Source organism: Sorex araneus, chromosome 5 (assembly GCF_027595985.1).
Source record: "Sorex araneus isolate mSorAra2 chromosome 5, mSorAra2.pri, whole genome shotgun sequence".
NCBI classification, from domain to species: domain Eukaryota; kingdom Metazoa; phylum Chordata; class Mammalia; order Eulipotyphla; family Soricidae; genus Sorex; species Sorex araneus.
In genome coordinates this window covers 72,998,620-73,024,670 of record NC_073306.1, presented here as the reverse complement: position 1 = coordinate 73,024,670, position 26,051 = coordinate 72,998,620, and the positions used below count along the sequence as shown (strand labels likewise).

The 26,051-nt window shown below is 40.5% G+C and overlaps 1 protein-coding gene across 11 annotated transcripts in view; it reads left to right on the top strand.

The window, feature by feature from the left end:
* SSX2IP (SSX family member 2 interacting protein) overlaps positions 1 to 26,051 on the top strand; it is a 44,511-nt gene extending 18,460 nt beyond the window's left edge. For 7 of the 11 annotated variants that reach the window (XM_055138826.1, XM_055138828.1, XM_055138827.1 and 4 more), the window contains 13 exons: positions 2,821 to 2,951; positions 3,612 to 3,781; positions 4,231 to 4,443; positions 4,998 to 5,108; positions 6,645 to 6,780; positions 9,479 to 9,554; positions 9,639 to 9,816; positions 13,486 to 13,636; positions 16,602 to 16,738; positions 17,222 to 17,395; positions 20,727 to 20,841; positions 21,503 to 21,671; positions 21,868 to 26,051. In XM_055138826.1, the coding sequence (XP_054994801.1) occupies positions 2,909 to 2,951; positions 3,612 to 3,781; positions 4,231 to 4,443; positions 4,998 to 5,108; positions 6,645 to 6,780; positions 9,479 to 9,554; positions 9,639 to 9,816; positions 13,486 to 13,636; positions 16,602 to 16,738; positions 17,222 to 17,395; positions 20,727 to 20,841; positions 21,503 to 21,671; positions 21,868 to 21,946 (1,752 nt within the window). In that variant the 5' untranslated portion in view covers positions 2,821 to 2,908 and the 3' untranslated portion in view covers positions 21,947 to 26,051. The remainder of the gene's footprint in view (positions 1 to 2,820; positions 2,952 to 3,611; positions 3,782 to 4,230; positions 4,444 to 4,997; positions 5,109 to 6,644; positions 6,781 to 9,478; positions 9,555 to 9,638; positions 9,817 to 13,485; positions 13,637 to 16,601; positions 16,739 to 17,221; positions 17,396 to 20,726; positions 20,842 to 21,502; positions 21,672 to 21,867) is intronic. The other 4 variants (XM_055138825.1, XM_055138823.1, XM_055138822.1 and 1 more) reach the window with 4 other exon arrangements.

The following is a 26,051-nucleotide window of genomic DNA, read 5'->3' as shown; positions in this document are numbered from 1 at the left end:
TTGTTAAATAGTGGTGTTGCTCTGGGTATGATTTAACCCACTCAGGTGCGTAGATCTTACACTCAGGGGCATTACTGTACAAGTTGACTGTACCACTTGGTGAATTGTACTCACGTAGTCACCTTAAGTTAAGATGTAGAAGGTTCTCTGACAAATTCCTTCTCGGATTCCCCTCTCCACCTCCACCACTGACTTTCTACACGATAGATTGGAAAGAATTATCTTCTACAAAGATGAGAACATTCCACACAAAAATCCAGAGTTGAACATCTCTTACAAAGTGGAGTGATACAGTGGGTAGGGCACCTGCCTTGCATGCAGCTTACCCAGGTTCCATCCCCAGCATCTCCTATGGTTCTGCCAGAGTGATCCCTGAGACAGAGCCAGGAGTAAGCCCTGGGTTTCTCCAGGTGTGGCCCCAATACAGAGACAGATTGCAAAGATGTAGTATGGGACCTGCTTGCTTTTTGGTCTGGTTTATCGTAGCTGAGAAGCAGCTGCCCAGCCGTGGCACCTGTTCCCCAGTGTGTCTGCAGGCTGTGCCCCCTCTCTTGTCCCTGACCCTGAGGCAATTCCTAGGGACTTACATCATTTAATTTGACTTCTTTATGATGAAGATACAATTTTTTCATGCTCCATAAAAACTGGAAACATGGATGGTGAAATAAAGAGATTGTATGTTTCTTATTTTCTTATTTCTGACTTTTGAAGTTTTTTTTAACCATCCCTAATCTACATGGTTGTGCTTAAAGACTGTATAGTATTGTATTAGTGCATTGTTTATGTAGAAAACTTCTTGCTGTGGTGTATACAATTATTTTCTATCTTACAAAATAATATTAACAGCTTGTGGATTAATCATTGTACAACTCTTTTTTTTTTAGAGGCTTTTGAGGATAGGAGGAAGGGATAAGAAAGGGAGAGAGAGGTAAGAGTAACGTGTTCAAGAGAGAACGCGGACTTCTCCAAGGGTGGAGGAAGCCCCTACACATAACCAAGCTTTAGACACAAAAGTATGAAAGCATCTCAAGAGGGGAGATGCGGGCAACACATGTACTCGGGTGACACATTCAGTTGTTTTTTTTTCTTAAATACCTTTTCTTTTTTCCTTATTGGGTCACACACGAGTTGCACAGGGTTTACTACTGGCTCTGCACTCAGGAATTACTTCTGGTGGTGCTCAGAGGATCATATGGGATGCTGGAAACTGGGTTGGCCTCGTGCAAGGCAAACACCCTCCCTGCTATACTATCGCTCCAGCCCACAACTCAGTTTTATTAGGATACAATTTTGTTGTTGTTGTTGTTGTGGGCCACATCAAAGGTGGTGTTCAGGGCTTCCTCCTGGATCTGTGTTCAGGGATCACTTCTGGCAGGGCTCTGAGGACTATGAGGCACCAGGGATCAAATCTGGATCATCTATGTACAAAGCAAGCACGCTGTACTGCCTCTCCAGCCCCATAGGATGCAATTTTAAAAGAGGAATTTCTAGATCAAAGTGTTTTTTGAGGGGCTGGAAAGATAATACAAGGGTTAAGGTGTTTGTCTTGAATGCAGGTGACCCTAGGTCCATCCCCAGCACCACATAAGGTTTTTCCCAAGCTCTGCATCCCTGAGTACTGTTGAGACTGACCTGTGAGCACTGCCAGGTGTGTCCCCAACATCCAAGCAACAACAACAAAACCCAAACTGTTCCTCCATCCATCCAACTTGTCTTATGTTCGCCCTTGCATAAGACAAGTGCTAGCCCACTGAGCTAAAGCCCTGACTCCTATATTTTCATTTTTAAAATGTTTGATACATGGTGTGAAATTGTTGGTAGTAGTACAAAATTAGTGTGATCTCTCTGGAGAGTAGAGTATGAGAGTTTATATTTCCCTACATCTATGCTGACACTGGAAATAGTAATTGAAAAGAAAACTTTGCTAATGAGTAAAGCGCAAGCAGAAAATGGGAATGCTGGCTGAGAAGTATTTCATCTATGTAAATTGTACTTTGCAGGATATAATATAGAAATAGTTGGTGCAATGCTCTAACTTAGAGTTACATTGTGAGGCATATCATAGGCCATCTACTTTGGTGTTTTTTGGTGTTTATTTTTTTGGTGGGCGGGGGAGGGGGTTGTTTGGTGTTTGGGCTGTATACACTCGCTCTCTACTTTGTACTTGAAGTAATAGTCACTGTCACTGTCATCCCTTTGCTCATTAATTTGCTCGAGCGGGCACTAGTAACGTCTCCATTGTGAGACTTGTTACTGTTTTTGGCATATCGAATATGCCACGGGTAGCTTGCCAGGCTCTGCCGTGCGGCGGGATACTCTCAGTACCTTGTGGGGCTCTCCAACAGGGGCGGAGTAATCAAACTCAGGTCGGCTGCGTGCAGGCAAACGCCCTACCCATTGTGCTATCGCTCCAGTCCCAATAACTCAGTATAATTTTAAAAGTTTACTCAGTGAAAGTTTTAAGTTTTTCCTCAAAACTCATGTGCACACACACAGTGCTCTACCATGCTTATACAGGAGTCCTTGGAAGCAAAATAATGCAAAATGCTGCTGTTTTCAGACACAACCAACTCTTAACAGCATTGGTTTTAGAGGTGGGCTTTTGAGACACACCTGGTACAGTATTCAGGGGCTATCTATTCCTGGTTGTGCTCAGGGACCACTCTTGGTAGTGCTCAGGTGGACCATATATGGTGCCAGGGATCGAACCCAAGTTGGCCACATGTAAGGCAAATGCTTTAACCCCTGTACTACTCTCTGGCCTACAGCAGTGGTTTTATATTTGCTATTTAACTAGATGTTCTTGTTCTGCTTCTTAAGGAAATGCCCACCTAGAAGAGTGACAACTGCTGGACCAAATGCTTCACTGCTGAACTGGTTCCTCAGGTGCCTGGCTCTGGCGATTGCTATGGGAGATTGCATGACTCTTACAGATCCAGGTCTGATATCAGGTAACAACTGACAGAACTAAAGCCGCAATGGAAAATAGTTTTTCAGTTAAACTGTAAAATAGTTCCTGTACTAAACGATGATGTGATTAGAGAAGTACAGTAATTAAAAAAACTACTCATTTTTGTGCAGTTATCAAAGAGAGCTGGGAATCATGCCATAATGTAGTGAAGTGAATACTTTTTATGGATAATAGATTATGATTCTTTTTAAGAAAATTTTTATGGATTCAGATTAACTGAGTAATTTCTAATTTATTCCTTTAAACACGTCTTTAACAAGCAATTTTGTCTGTTATTTATAAATCAAAACCAAATTATGATTTTATATTTTAGCCTTAACATACCTACTAAGCAAGAATGACTGTAGTTTTATGCTTCAGAATGAGGTCTGTTGGGTTTTTTGGCAGGGAGAGGCCACAGCTAGCAGTGCTCAGGGCTTTCTCCTGGCTCGAACCCAGGGTCAGCTGCATGCAAGGCAAGCACCGTGTCCACTGTACTTTCACTCTGGCCCTAAAGCCTATCACTTTATTTCAAAAATAGCGGTGTCTTAATTTTAGAAAAATTAAAAATCTATACCTCATAGTCCTTAGTAATAGAGACTGTTAGCTTGCATAGATTTTATAAATTATTTATATAAATGCCTTTTATTGATTCTTCCAGAAAGTATTTACTTCCCTCAAAATACCTCAGAAACAAAGATGTCTCCATCAAGTTTATACTCACAGCAAGTGCTATGTTCTTCAATACCTTTATCAAAAAATGTGCACAGTTTTTTTAGTGCCTTCTGCACAGAAGAGAATATTGAACAGAGTATTTCCTATCTTGATCAGGTAATAAAATTTCTTTTCAGGAAGCATTAGCATATGTCAAACAATAAAACACATTAAAGGTATGAGAAAAATGCTTGTCAAGCACAAGTGTGTCGTTCATTTCTGGCTTGGGACTGAGAGCATCAGATTTGCCAGAACCTTGATAATCTAGTCAAGACCCAGGGGATGCTTTACTGGAGCAGGCCATGGTCCTCATATTCCCTCATATTCCAGAGACCACCCCTTGAAGGCCCACCTTTACCTTGCTGCTAGTGATCTATCTCCCAGTCATGGGACATTGCAGAGCAGAAGCTCAAAGATCCCAGTTTAAGTTTCATTTTTGGGGGCATTTCAGATTCTCTTAATCGCCCCAGGATGATCTCTTCTCTCAGAAAAGATTGCTACCTTTTGTTTCTTCACTAGGTTTTATGGTAACTAACTTCTAATAAGCATTTTTTTTCCCCTCTCAGGAATTGACTACTTTTGGGTTTCCTTCATTATATGAAGACTCCAAAAACAAAGAGTCTAAGAGAGAATTAAATATAGTTGCTGTTTTAAATTGTATGAATGAGCTACTTGTACTTCAGCGCAAGAACCTTCTAGCTCAGGAAAACGTGGAAACACAAAATCTGAAACTGGGAAGTGACATGGACCATCTACAGAACTGCTATGCAAAACTTAAGGTGCTGCTTGCAGTGTGTGCTGATCTGTTTGCAATCCCATCATTGTCATCTGATACTCCGGAGTTTGCCCTATGTAAAAGAGCCTCTCGAGGCCCCTCTTCTGCAGCTTCTTATAAATGAAACGTTTGGTATTTAAATTAAATAGAATTTGGTATTTAATCTTAAATTTCATAACTTCATAGTGTTAGTTTCTTAGACAGCTTTGAAGAAATAGTTTGTCTGCCATTACACTTTAATGCTAGGTAGCAAACGCTAGTCTGTTTAGCTCTTTACTAATATCTTTTTTTTTTTTTTTTTTTGCTTTTTGGGACACACCCAGCAATGCACAGGGATTACTCCTGGCTGTGCAGTCAGGAATTACCCCTGGTATGCTCAGGGGACGATATGCTCAGGGGACCATATGGGATGCTGGGAATCAAACCCGGGTCTGCGCATGCAAGGCAAACGCCCTCCCCGCTGTGCAATCGCTCCAGCCCCCTTTACTAGTTTCTTAAGAATTGAGTTGCTCTGAGTCCTCTGTAAATTTTAACCAGAATTAAATATGACTACTTTAGGAACAATTGGAAACCTCCAGGAGAGAAGTGAATGGCCTTCAGGAAAGAGACAGACAGTTACAATGCAAGAACAGAAATTTGCACCAGCTATTAAAAAATGAGAAAGATGAGGTGAGATGACAGCTATTGCCAGTAATTTGTTGTTGCTGTAATTTGAGGTGCTTGTAAGAGTTACTTCACTTTGAAACAAGAAGGAATGACTGACTTGTTTTGTGTCCAATTGGTATAGAGTATACAACATTGTACCACATTTAACTGAGATGAGAACCTCCACCCTGCCTCCTTGCCATCTCCACCCCACCACCCTGGGATTTGTCTTTGTATGTTCAATCATAGCTTGTGACACAGTGTCCTCTACCAACTCCCCTGTCCTGGGCTCATGTGCTCACTTCTTGTCAGACACAGGTGTCAAAAATGCATCTCTTTTCCTCTTTGGTATACCTGTAATACTTAATGTTGGGTGTCCTAGAGTAACACTGTTATTCAGTCAAGCAGTTACATGACTAATTTGGGCACATAAATGTATTTTTGTTTTACAGAAATAGCAATTTTGCTTAAAATCTCATATCTGAAGTGAAAGACATCTAGGTCTAATTTAGTTTCCGCTTCATGGACTAAGTATTAGACCTATAGGATGAATACATTTGAAATTGTCAAGTGTTTATCAGTGTATGTAAGAAGAAATCCGTATGTTTTTTTTACTCTGCAGTTCATTTACTGATCCATGTGATTACTGAAGAAATATATATAATATTTATCTTGCCTATATTGTTTTAACTATAACTAGCAACTTCCAGGGAAGTAGGTTTCTTTAAGCACCTTGTACTGATAGAAGTGTTATTCAAAATTTGCTTAATCTGTAGTAAATTTAGTAAGTGAGTAACAAAGTCTCTTAGCTAAACTGCAAGTTTACCTATATTGTTTCCTTGAGTCATTTTGTAAAAGTGTTTTGTCTTGATCCATTGATTCTACTTAAATGGTTCACTGGTGATTTATCTTTAGGAAAGAATAAGTTAAACACCATCATCTCTGATAGCGATTAAGAGAGTCTATAGACTCATGTCCTGTCAAGGACGTCCTGAGAAACTCTAGTAGAGACAAACCCTGACCAGTTGTGTTGGCATGTAGCAGTGTCTCAGCAGACATTTGAACCAGAGTCTGTCTACTCTTTGAACTTACTCTAAGTTGAGAACTGGTTTTGTTCAAATTACTGTGACTTTAGTAATAAGTTGAGCCATTGCAAAATGCTGTAGCTAATTCTCCTTATCACAGATGAATAATGAATGAAGCACTGTGAGTTAGATAGTATGATCAGGTGAATTCATTGTTTCAGTTGGAGTATTGCATACCTTCTTTACGGTGGACAGTGGAGAAGATTATTTAGAAAGTTAACGCCTCTGTACATCTCTGAATTAAGAAATAATAGCTATGTATGACTCACTTTAGTAATACTTCAAAGTAATTTCTAGTAGTTATGGAAAAAAGAAACTATTTCTCAAATTTAAAACTATTTTATGAGGAGGTTTAATTTTGAAATTTTGAAAAACGAGGTTTAATGAATGCTGCAGCTTATTTTATCTCTGAATTAGTACATTTTATCTGGCTTTATAATAGAAGTTCTAATTTGACAGCAAATGTTTTTTTCAGGTTCAAAAATTACAAAATATCATTGCAAGTCGAGCTACTCAGTATAATCATGATATGAAAAGAAAAGAGCGTGAATACAATAAACTAAAGGAACGACTACATCAACTTGTTATGAACAAGAAGGATAAAAAAATAGGTAAGAAACAACAGCTAAGATAGCATAGGTGATATATAAGCTAATATGCTAAGAAATAAAGCATAGAACACATTAACTCATGAAGTGTTGGTTTTATATTTAATACTATAATTTTATTTATTTCTTTTTGCTTTTTGGGTCACACCTGGCAATGCACAGGGGTTACTCCTGACTCTGCACTCAGGAATCACTCCTGGCGGTGCTCAGAGTACCATATGGGATGCTGGGAATCGAACCCAGGTTGGCCACATGCAAAGCAAACGCCCTACCCGCTGTGCTATTGCTCCAGCCCAATACTATAATTTTAAATGGTTTATATCCACATAATTAAATTGAGATCGCTGGCTAGCAGTAAAAAATAGTGGTTTTGCTTCATTAGTTACAGATAAAAATCACCTTTATTTGTAATGCGACAAGTACAGGATTCATCCATAAAGAGAAACTAAACCAGGTGATATTCTCAAAATCTTTCTAAGCTAAGAAATAAAGGTGCCAAAAATCAGAAAGCCAGCTTTTTTTTTTTTTAATTCTATTATTTATTTATTTATTTATTTTTGCTTTTTGGGTCACACCCAGCAATGCTCAGGGGTTACTCCTGGCTTTGCACTCAGGAATTACTCCTGGCAGTGCTTGGGGGACCATATGGGATGCCGGGGATCGAACCCGGGTCGGCCGCGTGCAAGGCAAACGCCCTACCCGCTGTGCTATCGCTCTGGCCCCAGAAAGCCAGCTTTATATAATTGTTAATCAGGCCAAATCAGAACTGTTACTTTGATTTCCTAAATAAGTTTGAAGCATCTAGTCAAAAGAAAGAACTGTTGCAGCTGTGTCTGTATTTGTGCATAGGGTAGACTTTTTTATTTGGCGGCCACACCTAGAGGTGCTTAGGGGCTACTCATTGCTTGATGCTCAGAGGTCAGTTTGGGTAGTGTTAGGGGCCCATGAGGGGGTTGAGTCTAGAACTCCCACATGGAAAGCTCGAAGCTTCCTCTCTTTGAGCCATCTCTGTAGTCCCATTTTTTTTTTAACAGCATCCTGTTGAAAATTAGTTTGCTGTGTCCTTTGTTCAGGTATAGGCATGACTTCAAATATATAGCATAGTTAAGTAAGTTGAGTTTCTCTCTCTCTCTCTCTCTCTCTCTCTCTCTCTCTCTCTCTCTCTCTCTCTCTCTCTCTCTCTCTCCCTCTCTCCCTCTCCCTCTCTCTCTCTTTTTCTCTCTCTCCCTCTTCTTCCCTCCCTCCCCCCTTTACCGATGTTGACCTGATACAATTGGGGAACAGAAGATCTGTGCATTTATTTGCTGAAGAGGGTTTCCAAGTAGTCTCACCAGCTATTATCTAATCTCCTGTACATAATGTTACCTTTAAACTCTTTCCTATACTGAAATTAGACTTGCATACGACAGCTGATAAGCGTATGACAGATGTTTATCAGGCTGTCACATGGTGGGTTCCATGCTGCTCGCAAGCTGTTCAGTGTTGACTACATCCTTATCATTCTGTGCAACGGAGCTGTTACATTATTTAAATCCTTTATTTTAAAAGTTACTGGGAAATGAGGTATAATAATTGAAGGCAAAGTTGGGAGTGTTTGAGTATTCTGAGTACAAAATCTTAAACTTCATGTAGTCAACTTTTTTTTTTTTTAAGGTTAGTTAACCCTTTGATAATTTACTCAAGACATAATAGTATTACAGATCAGGGTGACATGCTGAGAATATAAAATATAACACTAGAGAAGTTTATTAAAGATTCAACTCTGGCAGTAGAGCCCTTCTCCTGTGGGGTGCCCTTGTTTCCAGATTTCTACCTCATTAGCAATGATTTCTTAGTCTCTAAAAATTACAGTGCCATACTCTCATCTCACTTATTTCTGTGCCCACTGTTTCTTTCCCCATCTGGGGCAGGGGAGCCATTAATCCTATTGACTCTCTGGACACTAGTGGGAGTGTAGGACTGGGTAAGTCTTTTCTGTTAAGGTCCAAAGAATAAATATTTTAAGGTTTGTGCATCTTTTTTTTTTTTTTTTTTTGCTTTTTGGGTCACACCCGGCGATGCACAGGGGCTACTCCTTGCTCTGCACTCAGGAATTACTCCTGGCGGTGCTCAGGGGACCATATGGGATGCTGGGATTTGAACCCGGGTCGGCTGCGTGCAAGGCAAACGCCCTCCCCGCTGTGCTATCCCTCCAGCCCCGGTTTGTGCATCTTTTGACTTATGGTCTTTCGTTGCAACCACTGAACTCTGCATTGTAGTACAAATGTAGCCACAGATGATATCTAAACCAGTTGTCTGCTTTAGATATCATTTTACATGTAAAATTTTATATAGAAATCAGGAAACCCATCTGTAAGCCATGGTTGCCAATTCCTGCCAATGGTGATAAATAGCATTACATCCAAGTATTATGTTAAATGCCTTAATGTTTCTTGCATTCTTCACGAGCAACTCATTGATAGAAGAATTTTGTTATTCCCACCACAAAGATGAGAGAGCAGCAGACTTAGCAGTTAAATAACTAGTCATGATCTTGGTAAGCACTCGGTGATGATACAAGATAGAACTTGGGACTAGGATATTTGTGGTATTATCTTATTCTCTGGACCAGGCTAAGTTATTTTCCTGATGTGTGAACAGTATGTTAGGATTTTTGAACACGAATCTATTAATGATTGGTCTTACATTTTCTTATTCACAGCCATGGAAGTTCTCAATTATGTGGGGAGACCTGATGGAAAGAGGGGCTCCTGGAGGACAGATAAAACGGAAGCCAGGTGAGCTCCTGTTTACTGAATGGATGTTTGCAATCAGCCATGTCTTTCTGGACTGCGTTTTCATACTGACAGTTTCTTCCTCAGGAATGAAGATGAAATGTATAAAATTCTCTTGAATGATTATGAATATCGTCAGAAACAAATCATAATGGAAAATGCTGAACTTAAGAAGGTTCTTCAACAAATGAAAAAGGAAATGATTTCTCTTCTTTCTCCCCAAAAGCAGAAACCCAGAGAAAGAGCCGATGATAGTACAGGAACCGTAAGTGGCTCTTTCCTCTCTGCTACAGTCTCAGATTGGTAATTAGGCCAAATAAAACATTGGAGAGTAAATACCAGATAAGCATTCTCAGTGGATCAGTCACTCCCATGGCATCGACATACACACACTCTTCCCCTGTCACTGTGCAGCTCCCCCAAATCCTGTATATTCCAGGAAAATAAGAGAAGGGATTGATTTTCTGGGATTGTGATCAGACATGTGATCATGGGTCTTTTTTGTTTGGGTTTTTTTTTTTTTTTTTTTTTTTAGAGGGGTCTCACCCAGAGATACTGAGTGGTTGCTACTAGCTCTGCATTCAGGAATGCCTCCTGGAGGTGCTCAGGGGACCATATGGGATGCTGGGGATCAAACTTGAAACAACTGCTTGCAAGGCAAACCCTCTACTCTCTGTACTACCTCTCTGGCCCCAAAAGCTTTAAGATTGTGCACTTAAACAGGCCCTAACTTGTCAGGGAGTAAAATTTTTATTAACTGGAAACCAATAAGCATTCTGTTCACAAATGTATATTGGATGTTTATAATATATTCTAGTCCCCTTGGAAAGAAAACTTACGGTTTCCGCATTCCTAATGCTATTGTAAAGCACAGAGACCTGGTGGCTTATAAACAACAAATTTCTGTCTTCCAATTCCGGAGACTGGAAACGCAAACTTCAGGTGCTGAGGTGGTCTCTGTGTGGTGAGGGCTTTCAGATTTGCTGTTTAAATTAAAGCACTCAATGGGGTCGGCCTTCACAGGATACCTGCAACCCTGCTCTCAGAAGCTAATTTATCCCAAAGGCCCCATTTCAATGGCCACGCACTGAGGACTGGGATTCAACACACAATTCAAGGGAACACGGGCTTTCAGTAGTTCACTGCATCCCTCAAAAGCTCTTCTGTGGAGAGACAGGCATGTAGTAGGCATGTAAGGTCCAAGTCATATCTGTTGTGGGCTATGGTGGGGTGGTACAGTGAATAAAACACTTTGGGAATCGTGAATAGCTTCACAGAAAATGATGGTTGAGTTGGCTTTCAAGAAAAATAAGCAGGTGCTCTGGTGGTAGAAAGTAAAGGACAAGCTTCTGACTCCATGGACAGTAACAGGTGCAGAGATCTGGAAAAAGGTCATAATGGTGAAAAGTTCTTTTCATTTAAAAACTGCTTTATATGCATTTAAATTCTGGATGTAAGCAGGTTCCCATTAGGGACTAAACTCTGAAGTGAACAATGTTAATAGAAAATGCCAATTACTAGCAAGTCACCAGTTTATTTTTATAAAATCACTTTTCAAGGATTATTTATATTGTGGTATTAAAGGTAATTGCATATCATCTCACCTCCTACATTTTTTTTTCTTTTTCTAGAAAATAAGAAATATGCCAAAATGGTTTCAATTTCTCCCATTGGCGGCCTGCTTTGCCACCTACCTATTTTGTTCACTTTTGCTCTCAAAGTTCATTTCTGATCACTTTCTGGTATCCACTAGCACCTCCCTGGCTAGCATACTTTGTTACTCCTAAGGTTGCTTCAGATTTGGGCCCAACCTTTACTGACTTTCATTCATAAATTTTAATCAGCAGAAGCAGTAGGAAATCAAGGACATTATTTTCTCAGATGATTTATACTATCATTCACCCAGTGGATAGTTTATTGTGTAATTCAGATTTCAGATGTTTAAATTAAAGAAAGTGGACTCCCAAGGGTCAGGGAGTTGGTGCATGTTTTGCATTTGAGAATCCTAGCTCCAATCTTGGTCATGACATGGACCCCAGACACCTCTGGGAGTAGCCTCTAAGTATGTAGCAGGGGTGGCCCCAAACAAAAATAAACAAAACCCCTGAAACACCCCCTTTCCTTTTTTTTTTTTTTAAACAAATCAGGATCCTGGCCCAGAGAAATAGTATTGTGAGTAGGGTGCTTGCCTTACATGTGGTGTCAGATCCAGGTTCAATCCCTGGCACCCTGTGTGATGCCCCTCACCCACCCCCCCAGCCTTCCCAAGAGTGAGCCCTGAGCACAGAGCCAGGAGTAAGTCCTGAGCACTGGTGGGTGTGACCAGAACAAAAGAAGCAGGATCCAAGTCCAGCAGTGCTTAGGGTCTGGGGTTTGCCAGTAGTGCGGGGCCTGGCGAGGGAGGCCTGACAGTGTAGTGCTCAATGCCCACCTGCCACACTGCTCCTGAGAGCGGGGAGCAGTGTGGTGCCAGGGAAGAAACTCAGTCCCCGCCCTCTCCCACCCCTACCCTGCCCTCGCTTGAGATGTCTTGTTAACTCATAGTTCCTGCTTTAAAAATATCTATTTTTTTCTACGTCCTTTTTCCTTTTTTCTTTTAGAAGTTAAGGTCAGTCCACCGTTCTGTTCCTTTAACAAAGTTGAATTTGAATGGAACTCTAAAATCACAAATTTAAATTCAGTTAATTTGGCTTATAGATATATTTATATGTTGGCTGCAATTATGTAAGGAAGCAAAGTAAATAACTTGGATATGACCTGGATGCTTCCAACTTACATCTTAGGGGTCCCCCAGGAGTACATCTGGGGGATGTTCGGAGACCGTGTGATACCAGGGCTCGAGCCAGGGTTGGCTCATGCAAGGATGCGTCTTCACCAAGTGCCACCTTCAGCCCAGGCTCCTTTCTGTCTGATTTCTTATTTATCCCAAGCAAGATATTATTTTTCATATTAAATTATATTTCACAAATGAGGCTCATTTTACATAGATGCAGATCATTATGATATATACACATTTCAGTATTGTTTTATGTTCTATATCCTATTTCTGTTTAGAGTATTGTGATAGGCTAATGTAAGATTGCTACACTTTCCTTTGTTGTTTTGATTTTATTATTCTTTTTGTGGCCATACCTTGCAATGCTCAGGGCTTATTGTCTTACTCCTCACTCTGTACTCAGGAATTACTCAGGAATTATTCCTGGTGTTGCTTGGAGGGGCCAAAAGGGATGCTGAGGATCAAACCCGGGTCAACTGCATGTGAAGCAAGCACTCTACTCACTGTTCTGTATTCTGGCTTCATTTACATCTTCTTGATCTTAGTAGGACACAAAGAAAACAATATTCAACTATATAAAAAATCTTAATGAGAAGAATAAGATGAACAGTTGCTTTTTCCTTGGAGATTATTGGATGCCTATTTTTATGGAAATAGTCTCAGATAGGAGACCAATTCCAGCTTTAAATTTAAGTTCTTCGTCTTGACTGTGTGACACTGAACATGTCACTCCTCTGAGCTTCCTGGCCCCACATAGAAACAGCATGAGGAGCTGAGGTGTGAACATCTTACACGACAGTAGGTAGTAAATTTTGTTCACACAGCTCCATGCATGACACTTGGCACTGACTACATTCAGAATTGAACAGACCTGACTTGAGGAATTTTTACTTCAGTATTGTTTCTCTTTTTGCAATGCTGGGGATCAAGCCCGGATCCCCACACACTGCAGTTCATGTCTCTACTACTGAGTTCCATACAGCTCAGCCCTGCAGTATTTTTTATCAAGATATTTCTTTTAAGTACCCCATATAACTAGATGTAGCTCAGAAATGACTTTGATGAGTATCTCCAACAGTCAGTCTGAAAGCTACTGAGTTAGTAGCCAAAGGGATTTTAAAACGTTGGCCTCTTCTTTCCTCTGTCTCCTCACATTAGGTTCTCTCTGATGTTGAAGAAGAATCCGGAGAACAGAACAGAGAGAGTATATGGGACCTTTCATGCGAAACTGTGAGAGAACAGCTTACAAACAGCATCAGAAAACAGTGGAGAATTTTGAAAAGTCATGTCGAAAAACTTGATAATCAAGGTATTGATGGCCTTATGGCTGCCAAGTGAGACATGAACACTTAGCATTACTTCGTTTTCAGTCAGTTGGGAAGCTGTGTCATGGACTCAAACCCAAAAAGTTCTCTAGCTCATATTGGTGTTTTGGAAAGATTTTAGGGTGAAGAAAGTACAATGGGTAAGGCACTTGTCTTGCTGACCCAGGTATGATCCATAGCACCACATAATGATCCCGTGAGCACACAGCCAGGAATGATTTCTGCCAGGTGTGGCCCAAAAAGAAAGGGAAAAATGTAGTATTCTGTCTGCTTCCAGCTGTGAGGTTTGAACCCGAGATTTTGCTCTGAGTGAATTTTTGGAAAGTGAACTTTATATCTGTTTGCAGTACATATCTGAGACTAGTGAACTTGAGTTTAAGTCTTATCAGACAGCCATTTCTTGTTGGTACTTATGTATAAGAGTCTCATGCTCTACCAACTGAGCTAGCCGGGCGCTAGAGCAATAGCACAGCGTGTAGGGCATTTGTCTTGCACGCGGCTGACCCAGATTTGATTCCTCCGTCCCTCTCCGAGAGTCTGGCAAACTACCAAGAGTATGTCGTCCACATGGCAGAGCCTGGCAAGCTACCCGTGGCTTATTCAATATGCCAAAAACAGTAACAACAAGTCTCACAATGGAGATGTTACTGGTGCCCGCTCAAGCATATCGATGAACAATGGGACGACAATGCTACAGTGCTACTTATATATAGATGTATCTATATCTGTGAATATATTCTGAATATTTTTATTTTTTAATATAGTGTATATGTTTTAAACCAAAATTAAGATTTCTGCTCAGTAAATGAAGGTAATTCAAGGAAAATATATTCTAAATTGTCAGATTCTTAGAAATTAAGAAATACTAATAATTATATAGAGGTAGGAACCTTTTATTAATTCTTAGATGTTTATACATTCCTAGGTCCCTAATTCTTTCAAAAATTGTTTTAAAATAAAGAGAAGAAAGAGAAGTTTGTGGCAGGGAAAGGAAAAAAGAATAAAATAATGATGTCCAACCAAAAAAAATTAGCAAAGTAGATAGAATATTCAGAAGCCTATTCAACATTTAAGAGTTTGATGCATATATTTATCTACATTGATTAGATATTTAGACATAGATTAAAAAAATGAAAATCTATTTTTTCCTGCACTTTTTAAGCCTAATACATAGCACTTTCTTGTTTTATTTTTATTTATTTATTTTTTTAAGTATTTGTGGGGGGAACTGATCCTGAGACTCCCTGTTTTATTTATTTATTTTATGCTTTTTTGGGTCACACCCAGCGATGCTCAGGGGTTACTCCTGGCTTTGCACTCAGGAATTACTCCTGGCGGTGCTTGGGGGGGACCATATGGGATGCCGGGGAACGAACCCGGGTCGGCCGCGTGCAAGGCAAACGCCCTACCCGCTGTGCTATCGCTCCGGCCCCCACTTTCTTGTTTTAGATACTATTTTCTGTTATAGATAGATCTATGTTATGAATATTCTTAATTTTTATATTTGTTAAATATAGTTTATATGCATTTTAAGTCAGGGAAATTAAGGTTTGTGTTCACTAAATGAAGGCAATTTAAAGAAAATGTATTCTAAATTTTCAGAACTTACACTAAGTGCCAGTTGCCCTTAATAATAGTACAGAGCAATCAGCAAAGTTATTTTAGTGCCAGAATTAATTTACATGAGGTTTCATTGAGTTAAGTTATTTTCTGTTAGTAAATAAACAACAGGTATATTTAGACTTTACAGAATTTAGTACCAGGAAGCAAGACTCATGGCATGATTTAGGGGGGAGGATGATGGGAGTGGGGGCAACTGTCTTAAGAATGTGAAATATTGGGGGCCGGAGCGATAGCACAGCGGGTAGGGCGTTTGCCTTGCATGCGGCCGACCCGGGTTCAATCCCCGGCATCCCATATGGTCCCCCAAGCACTGCCAGGAGTAATTCCTGAGTGCAAAGCCAGGAGTAACCCCTGAGTGTCACTGGGTGTGACCCAAAAAGCAAAAAAAAAAAAAAGTGAAATATTTTTTTCTCTTCTTTGTCTACTTTTTCTTTTTTCTTTTTTTTCTTTTTGGGTTACTCCTGGCTCTGCACTCAGGAATTACCCCTGGCAGTGCTCAGGGAACCTAATGGGATGCTGGGAATCAAACCTGGGTCTGCCACATGCAAAGCAAACAGCCTACCCGCTGTGCTATTGCTTCAGCCACTTTTGTCCACTCTTAATTTGTATGCAAACTTGGACAGATTTTTGAATTACAAATTAAATGTTGACAATAAAAGTTCTACTTGTGGGAGCCTGAGCCATATTACAGCAGGTAAGGTATTTGCCCTGCATGCGGCCTACCTGGGTTTGATTCCCGGCAACCCATGTGGTCCTTCAAGCACCACCAGGAGTGAGTCTTGACCATAGAGCCAGGAACCCCTGAGCATCGCTGGGTGTGACCCAAAAAACAAACAAAGTTCTACTTAGCAGTATATTGAGTACAAAAATAATATGAACTTCTAGCTGTTGTACACTCCTTATAGATGCTTTTGGCTATTTAAATTTTTTTCAGTGTTAAATAATAAAAATTTAGTCTTAGAGTGGCTTCTAAAATTGGCAGTGGGGGGCTCACCCAGCAGAACTAGGATTGCTCCTGACTTTAAGATCACTCCTGAGGGGGCTTGAGAGACCGTACTGGATGCTGGGGATCAAACCTGGGTTGACTGTGTGTCAGGCAAGAGCGCTGCCCACTGTTCTTTTTCCCTGACCACACTTAAGAAATTTTTTAAGGGCAAAAGAAATAATTAGTTTAGAAAGCCTGTTCTAGAAAATCTGATTCCAGATACAGAAAACTTCTAATACTTTTTTTTTTTCTGGAGTACTTTTGATTTTAAGTATGTCTGAGAATATTGCAGACAAAATGGTGGGTATGAAACTTACGTAAAGTTCCTTGTTTTGTATTAGCTTCAAAGGTCCACCTAAAGGGTTTTAGCGAAGAAGATGTGATCTCACGGCAAGACCATGAGCAAGAAACTGAAAAACTCGAGTTAGAAATTCAACACTGTAAGGAAATGATTAAAACTCAGCAGCAGCTCTTACAGGTCAGTGTGCATTACCTCTGAAAGCAGCTCTCCCCAGGAGGGTCAGCATGTGCCACATCTTGCTAGGTTTTGTTTTATTTCATCAAATCTGTAGTGCTTAATACTGTTTGGATCTGAACTAAATTTTCTGCCTGCTAAGTTGCGTTGCACACACGTCCCGAGGCAGTACTGCCACAGGAGAAACAAGAACCCTTGGTTCGTTTCATATTTTTCTTTTTGCGTCACAGCCGGTGATGCACAGGGGTTACTCCTGGCTCTGCACTCAGGAATTACTCCCTGACGGTGCTCAGAGGACCATATGGGATGCTGGGAATCGAGCCCGGGTCGGCCGCATGCAAGGCAAACGCCCTACCCGCTGTGCTATTGCTCCAGTCCCGCTTGTCCTTTCCCACTGCGGGTGGACCCACCTTCTCTAGCTTGGATTGCTCCTCACTGAGCGTTGCAAGGATCCTCAGGAACTTACTGAGTTTTACCATTTAATAGCAGCAGCTTGCTACTGCGTGTGATGACGATACCTCCTCACTGCTACGCGACTGTTACTTGTTGGAAGAAAAGGAGCGACTGAAAGAAGAGTGGTCTCTATTTAAAGAGCAGAAAAAGAATTTTGAGAAAGAAAGACGAAGCTTTACAGAAGCCGCCATTCGCCTAGGGTTGGAGGTATTGTCACGATTCACTTTCCCTGTAGAGCTTCCGAGTCGGAGGGGTAGGCCTGCAGTCCAGCGGCGTCCTGCTGCTCGTGTACTCTCCTGAGGCCTCATCGGGAACTTGAAACGGAAGGACACTGAGTGCACAGACAGTCCCTTTCACCAGATTTGGAGCTCCAAAGCTTGTCCTAGAAACTAAATATTCAGTATCTATTTGGATTAGCTTCCTGTGGTTAATATTTTGACTTCACATGACTCTGTTTGGGAACCAGATTGATAATACAGCAGATAGCGTGCTTGCCTTGCACATGGCCAACCTGGGCTCAGTCCCCAGCACCCCATATGGTCCCCAGCCCACCAGGAGTGATCCCTGAGCACAGTGCCAGGAGTAAGCCTTGGCAGTCTGCCACATACCCACTGCCAGTTGCTTTAGTGTTGGAAGACAGTGTAACATGTAACCAAGAACATGTTTGTTTTGAAAAAAGTGGTCAGGAGCATGGGGAGGACACACTGAAATGAAATTTCTTCCTCTCCCTCTCCGTCACCCAGAGGTGTGTATGATGACAGTTAACAGTTTGAACTGCTGTGTGCACATTTTGTACAGCTCCGTATTTAGCACAGTGTATCCCTGTATATTTCCTTTCAAAATTAAAGAGGTCATGTCTAAACATGGTTTAAAAAATGAAACTCGGGGGCCAAAGCAGTAGTACAGGGAATTAAAGTGCCTTGCATGCAGCTAACCCAGGTTCGGTTTCTGGATCAACATATGATCCTCTGAGCACTGCCAGTAGTGATTCCTGAATGCCGCCAGTCACGGCCCACCCCCACCCCCCAGTAAATTAATTAAAAATAAACTCAGCACATATAAAAGAGCTGTGAAGCGAGAACATAGCCTCCATTCTTACTGCCTGTTTCATTCCCAAAAGTAATCACTGGTACAGTTTGTAAAATTTTTTTGAAAAATATTATTTTAACCTTAATCTGTGTCAGCCTTTTTTCTTGATCACTGTATCACTGTCATCCTGTTGTTCATTGATTTACTCGAGTGGGCACCAGTAATGTCTCCATTCATCCCAGCCCTGAGATTTTAGCAGCCTCTCCTTACTCATTTTTCCCAATGATTGGAGGCTCTTTCAGGGTCTGGGGAATGAGACCTGTTATTGTTACTGTTTTGGGCATATTGAACGCCACGAGGAGCTTGCCAGGCTCTGCTGTGCAGGTGGGATACTCTTGGTAGCTTGTCGGGCTCTCCGAGAGCCGTATATATATATATATATGTGTGTATATGTATATTTATATATATATTTCCTTTCCCTGTATGAGTTTATGAAAATTAGTAGATGAGTAGGGAGTGTGTTACGTGTCATGTGGCTACAAAGTGGCCACGTGTTCCAGGAATATGTTCACTCATGCTTGAGGTTCGGCCGGAGCATGTGGAAAGCGTCCTGGAGCATGGCAGCAGTGGAGTAGTGGAGGTCGGCTGCTGGGACTGGGTCTCGGGGAGGGCTCTCTTGATAGTCTACGAAAAATAAGGTCTTTGGTATTCTTACTGTACCACCTGTCTACACTGTTTCTCATTTATATCTGATTTCTTCATAATATTACTGACTTGTTAACTGCCTTTTTAAACACTGTTTGAGTTAACTTCTTTTGCTCTAGATAATATGCTTCCTTTTCATATTTGCTTGGCCTCAGATAGTATCAGTTGACCTCTGCAGTGAAAGATGAGGACATTCCTGTAGTTCTTACCCTTATTCCATTTCTCTTCTCACTGCTTCACAGTTTGTCTGTAATATTGTTGTTCATTGACAGCGTTACCACATTTGTGTTCTGTCCTGCAGTATATAACACAGGTATGAGTACTTTATGATTGAGACTTAAAAAAACCAGTGAAGAATCTTGATTATACAAAAAAGGAAAAAGAGGGGAGGCCTGGAGAGATAGTACAGGGATTTAGGCACTTGGCTTACATGCGGTTGACCCAGGTTCAGTCTCCAACACCACATGTGGTCCCCTGAACACCACCAGGAGTGACCCCTGAATATTGAGTCAGCAATAAGCCATGAACACTGCTGGGTGTGGCCTGCCCCCACCTCAGCCCCCACTCTCCCAAATGGCAGAAGTTTTTTAATGTCCCTATATATTTTTACACTGTCACATTTATTTGAATAGCATATTTTATAGGTGCTTGTAAAATAGTTTGATAGTTCCCCTTCTCTGCCCTTTTTTTTTTTTTTTTTGGCTTTTTGGGTCACACCCGGCGATGCACAGGGGTTACTCCTGGCTCTGCACTCAGGAATTACTCCTGGCGGTGCTCAGGGAACCATATGGGATGCTGGGAATCGAACCTGGGTCGGCTGTGTGCAAGGCAAACACCCTACCCGCTGTGCTGTTGCTCCAGCCTTCTGCCCTCATTTTTAAAAAAGATTAATTGGTTATCTGTTATGTATGGTAGGTTATTCTCTTCATTTTTCTTAGTGTCTTTTCTTTCACGTTCTCTTCAAATGCTGATTAGAGATTTTATGTTCATAATTCTGAGTGAGCCTTATATACTGGATTTCTGAAGTGGCTGGCAGAGAGTACAGCCATAGTTGTGAGTGTTTTATCACACTTTGTGAGTCTGTTTTGTCACAAACATATCAGCCTTTCCTCCTGTCTCAGGTTGTGTTTCTGAGCGCATATCCCTCCCACCTATGAGCTACGCCTGGCAGCTTTGAGACCATTTTCCCTTCTCTGCCAGAGCCGGTGAGGCCAGTAGAGGACTAAAAGGGGGTGTTGAGGGGAAAGAATTCATTTCCAAATTCCTCAGCCATGCAAAAGGGCAAGATTTGACAGGTGCCCTCTGGTGGTTCACTGGTGGTAGTTAAAGGATGAGAGCAGGGCTTTTGTGAGATACTTAGAATGTCCAGAGTGTTCAGAATGTTTTAGGTATAACGGGTATTTTGATGAATAGATTTTTGGGTTTTTTTGGGGGGAAAGCAAGATCTTTTTTATTGAGGCTTATTTAGAAATATGCCAGTGGTGAGAGAGAGTAAAGAACATGTTCAGGAGTGAACACAGGATTCTCCATGGTGAAAATAGGCAAGCAGAGAAGTAGACAGGCAAGTGAGATGCGTGTCCAAGGAAGAGACGGGCCTGGAGAGCAAGCCCGGATTTCTATTTTAACACTTGATTTTCTTAAATGAAATTTGTCTTGGTTCTCTAGGATGATGCCAAGCTAATGTTGTGGGTTGTTTTTGGCTTCCAGATTGGATTACCAAAGAGCAATCGAAAAATCATGTGAAATAGCAACTATGTGATTGTTAGATTACTTAATTTGCTTTCATTTTTGCTTCTTGTGGTAGAGAAAGGCATTTGAAGAAGAACGAGCCAGTTGGTTAAAACAGCAATTTTTAAACATGACTACCTTTGACCACCAGAACTCAGAAAATGTGAAACTTTTCAGTGCCTTCTCAGGAAGTGAGTACTTCATAAATTATTTCATTTGAAAATACATATAAATAAAATCCTATAAGTTATTTAAACTTTATGGATTACCAATAAGAGCTCTCAAATTTTTAAAAATTTTATTTCTATAAAGTTGTTCCCAATAATTTATTACATTTAATTTTCCAACGCCAATCCCACCACCATATTTTGAATGTTCCCACCCTGACCCCCAAGCCTTGCACCCAAAGCAGGACCTAAAGTATTTATATTGTATTGCTTGTTATGAATAATCTGCTAATAATGATCCAAAAAGTTTCCTTAGAGGTGTGTGAAGATTGCTGTATTTCACCCTGGAGCCATTAAGCCCCTGTATAAGAGATTACTCACATGTTGTTAAAGGTTAAAGAGCTTTCAAACTTTAGAGCTAAAATAAACTCATATTTTTTTTATTGTCAGAATAAGAATGGCAGAATTATGTGTACAAAAACTTTCATTATGAGCTGATAGATTCTTCTCGATATTTGTGTAATGTGCATAACAAAATGCTAGAGTTACGAGGCTAGAGTAGCCATTTAGATTAATCTGTCCTGTCCTGTCTCACTTAGCACCCTTGAACCACAGATAAAGTACCCAGTTACCTATGCTGTATTTAAATACCTTACTATGTGCTTTCGGTCCTTTCCTTTCACAGGTTCTGATCAGGACAATCATACAGTGCACCCGAGGCCACGGCAGAAGAAACTTCATGAAGTTGTAGCTAACGCCTCTCCAGTCTTCACATCTAAGCTTCCTAAGTCTCTTCCTGCTTCTCCTTCTACTTCAGACTTTTGCCAAGCTCGTTCCTGTGTGTCTGAACATAGGTATCGGTCTATGCGTGAACTTCTTACATAGTCATTAGTAAGATTGCTAGGTTGTGCCTCTTGAGGAAAATTAAGTCTGTGGCTTGGTAGATTCTCGGGTTTTACTCAGCACAGTGCAGGGAAGCCAGCAGAGCTGTTCAGGCATATTTAAAATCTGAAAGGAGATGAGTGCTCAGATCTGCCTTTCTTTCTCCAGCAGTTCAATCAATGTACTGAACATAACTCCCGAAGAAACTACACCAAATCAGGTTGGAAGAGAATGTACAAGTCAGTAATGGAGATGGCCTCGAGACCTGGATCCCAGGAAGGTTGCTCTAATGGATGCTCCTTGCCCTACGCAAATTCTCATGTAGACAAGGATGATTTACCTTAGACATGTGGACTGGAACTTTTCCTTAATATGGTCATCAAAGTTCACATCTAAGTTGAAAACAGGGTGTGTCATAAAGTCAGTCATCCCTAATAATTTTAGATGGTCTGAATTGTTTGTTTGGATTTCTCTGTCCTCCCCCAAAGAATTAAATGTTAAATCTATTTAAAAGGATATGAAAGCTTTGGATATGTATTTTTAGTAACAGAAGCATCTGATTCTGTGAATAAAGGAATGTAAAGATGTTTGGATGGAAACAGAAGCACTAGAATGAGTTTCCTCTTATAGGTATTAAAAATAGCACTTTTAGGAAACTGATTATTGTAAATGTTTAATTTTTGTCTCATAGTTGGCATCAGAAGTTTAGCCTTTACTTGAATGTATACTGTAGATTTTTAACAAAGCAGGTTCTATATTTATTATGTTTAGTGTGATTTGAAATTACCTCTTTCATATGTTTGAAATAAAGTGAAATGTATGTTTTGTATATAGATATTATACATGATTATGTTAAGAGGCTTTAAGATTTAAAATATCACACATCCATAATTACAGTAGTTCATGACAATAAGGATATTTTTAGGGTATTCTGTTTACAGATTTATTAGAACCATTGCCACATAAAGAATTTTTTTCCAACCCACCTGGGCAATAAATACTCAAAAACTTTTTTCCATGAAGTCAGTTTCTTTAGAATATTAATGGTAATAACATTAAAATTTTGAGATTTCTATAACGTTAGATTTTTATTTTATATATAAAGGATAATTTTTCAGAGGACTCGATTATAGGTACTAGAAGCAGTACAAGTATCCTTGAATAAAATAATTTTAGATTGTGATAAAAAAAATATACTGGGATGATAGGAGACATTACGATGTTTGGATGGTGATATTTTCTCTACCAGATGGTTACCTGTACAGTAGCATCAACACCCAACTATTCTTTGTAGAGTTCCCAATAATTTTCCTTAATATTTTTTCAGTGAAGTGTTTGCAACTGCTGATTAGGGAGGTTTGGCAATATTGAGAGCCAATTTTATGAAGCCCTGAACAGACTCTATTTCATTTCAAACTCTGATTGCATGGCTCTTTGTTCCAAGTATGATGTTGTATTGATAGGAATAATACAGGCAGGTGCACAGGGTCAGGTAGGTAAATACCCAGCACTGTTTGTCTCTGCACAGTCCTTGCTAGGTGTTGTAGTCCAAGCCTTTCACCTCCCTGTCTTCGGCAGTTCAAGCTCTTGCGTACAGCTACCCTGTTGTTTGTGACTGTTTCAAACTTGTCAGATTAAGAGTCTGTTCTTGGTATGTATTCACTGTATAGAGCTCTTTAAAGTTGTGTAGCAGCAACCATTTTTCCAAGTTGACAGGCTATCCTTGAGTAGCTATTAAGATATTAATGAAACTGGCGATGTAACCACATTTATAATCTCAGAAAACGGACTCTCACTATGTTCAGCTTGATGCATAGTCAGTACTATTTCAGAAAGTCGAAATGTTACAGAATTGCAGAGATAGGATATATTCCCAATGAATAAGCAGGGTATATTTATGTATATGTGTGTGTGCACGTGTATATGAATGTGTATATGTATATTCATATATGTGTATACACACATATATGCGTATATATGTGTATGTATATATGTATTTTGCTATTCAACAATAATGAGATCAAAGAAAATCATTCAAAAATGTAAAGCATAGCCAATACCAGGAATAAACACTCTAAACTTGTTTGTTTTGGTACTGAAGGCTCCTCTCAGCAGTGCTTGGAGGTGGGAATGGACTGTGTAGTCCTGGTGATCAAACTCTGGCTTCCTGGTGCAAAGTATGCATTGGACCTGTTGAACTCTCTCCAGCCCAAACATTTTAATTTTTAAAATCAACTCTAAGGAATGTTGTGCTCTGGAGCTGGAGAGATGTTACAGCAGGTGAAATGCTTTCCTTGTACATGGACATCAAACACAGTTCCCTCATCCTTGCCAGAAGTGATCCCTGACCACAGCTGGGTGTTACCCCAAAACCAAAAAGAGTACTAACTGAAGGAACATTGCATTCCTTGTCACTGATTTCTAGAGCATTGTTTTGTTTACATTTTAAAGTTGGTTGAAAAACTCCTTTTGAAATTTTAAATCTAAGGTATTTAGTATTTACGGTTTACTGTACTTTCAGAAACAGTAAAAGCAAGCCCGTTTCATTGTAGCTTGAGGTGTGCATAGATTTGCTAGAAGCTGTAAGTTTTCCATAAGCTGTTTAGATTTTGCTATTTATTCCAATTCCCAAAAAATTTTGTTATCTTAAACTGTCCAGAATGTCGGAAAGAAGTCCCACAAGGCTACACATGAGAATCCTAGGAGTCTGTTGCTTTTCTCAGTATTTGCAGTATACGATACTCCAGTCTTAGGTTTAGTCACAATTTAAGGATGGTACCATGGTGTGTGGGGGCTTGGAAGACCTTCATCCAGGTATAACCTTAAACATTTCCTTGTTTATGTAAATCTAAAATGTTTTGATTTTTTTTATAGGAGATATCTGCCTAGAATTTTCAGAGCATAAAAGTGAGCAAAATAGATTATTCTATTGCCAGCTCTTAGGAAAAAATTATATTTGGGGGGAAGAGGACCTCCCAAGAGTTGTTCAAGAGATGAGGGGCCCCTTCTAGTGACTCTAGACCAACTGGGGCAGCAGCCCAATGCAAGCACCAAGAATGCAGTGCTGATAGGACCACCAGTGCTGGGGACCACCCAGCCCACCCCAGCACTGCTCAGAGGCTTCCCAAGGCTGCAAATTGGGGTTGGCCAAGTGCAAAGCATGTACGTAACTCCTCCCTCCCTTGAGTACACACACACACACACACACACACACACACACACACACACACTGTACTTCCAGCTCCTAAGAAATAGTTTAATACTCTCAAATGTTTATATCTTTAGTGATGGTGAGAAATTTAATAATCATACCTTGGCCCAGACAGTTGCTCAAAGGATGGTCATTTGTGAGGCCCAAGTTGGATCTCCAATACCATGTAGCTCCCAGACACAGCTGGAACATAGCACCAAGCATCGGCCTGAGCAGTAGCATTTCATCAGGGCTGAAGCATTGTACCAGATGGCCCAGTTGGCCAAACACACCGACTGTGGCCTCCAGTCCCTTGAGTAGTACTGCCCCCAGTAAAGAATTAAAATAGGAGACAGAGAGAGAGCCTGGGAGATAAGGCTGCCTTGTATGCGGCTGTAGTGACTTAATACCTAAGCATCACCTCGGTGGCTCCCAAACACCCCACTCCATAGATTTTTAAGAAGTAATTGTAAAATTACGGCTAAAATTTAACATGCATTTTCTTTTAGGAACAGATGTTTTGTTCCAAATCCTAAGAGCCCATAGTTGTTTTCCTCATGGAAAACTACCTGCCACAGCCTCCCAGACTTTGTTCATAGACCTCTATGCAGTTTTGTGGGAAAACAAGTTCCATGGTGCATTGAGATAGCCCTGGGGGCCAGTGTGTATCACCTGTATAACCCCTGGAGGAACCAACATCTGCCCTCCACCATCTCCACACCCCAGGATCCCAGGAGGAGAGTTAGGTTTTCTAGACTGGGAAGGGAACCCAGAGCTCAGACATGGAAAGCTATGTGACTTGGCCCTGCTGACCCACTTTCCTGCTCTGGGAAAGTTCTGCCCTATGTAGGACTCAAAAGTACACATAGGTAATGGAAGTCAAGAAATATGCTTTCCCTGTGCTTGTTCTTTTTCCCCCTCCCCTTTATGTCTGTAAAATACCTGCTGTCCATCAGGGCTTGCTCTGGTCCCCGAGATATGAAGACAATTAAGACTGTCACAAAATTGTAATAAGCAATGTCAAATGCTCTTCAGTTATTCAGCTTATTACTTGGACTACTCGTGGACTGCATGTTCATTCCCTAATAGTCACATAGCTAAGCTTCCATTGAACGCTGCATTATTTCCTTGTACTATGTAATTAAAATTGTTTTCTTGGGTT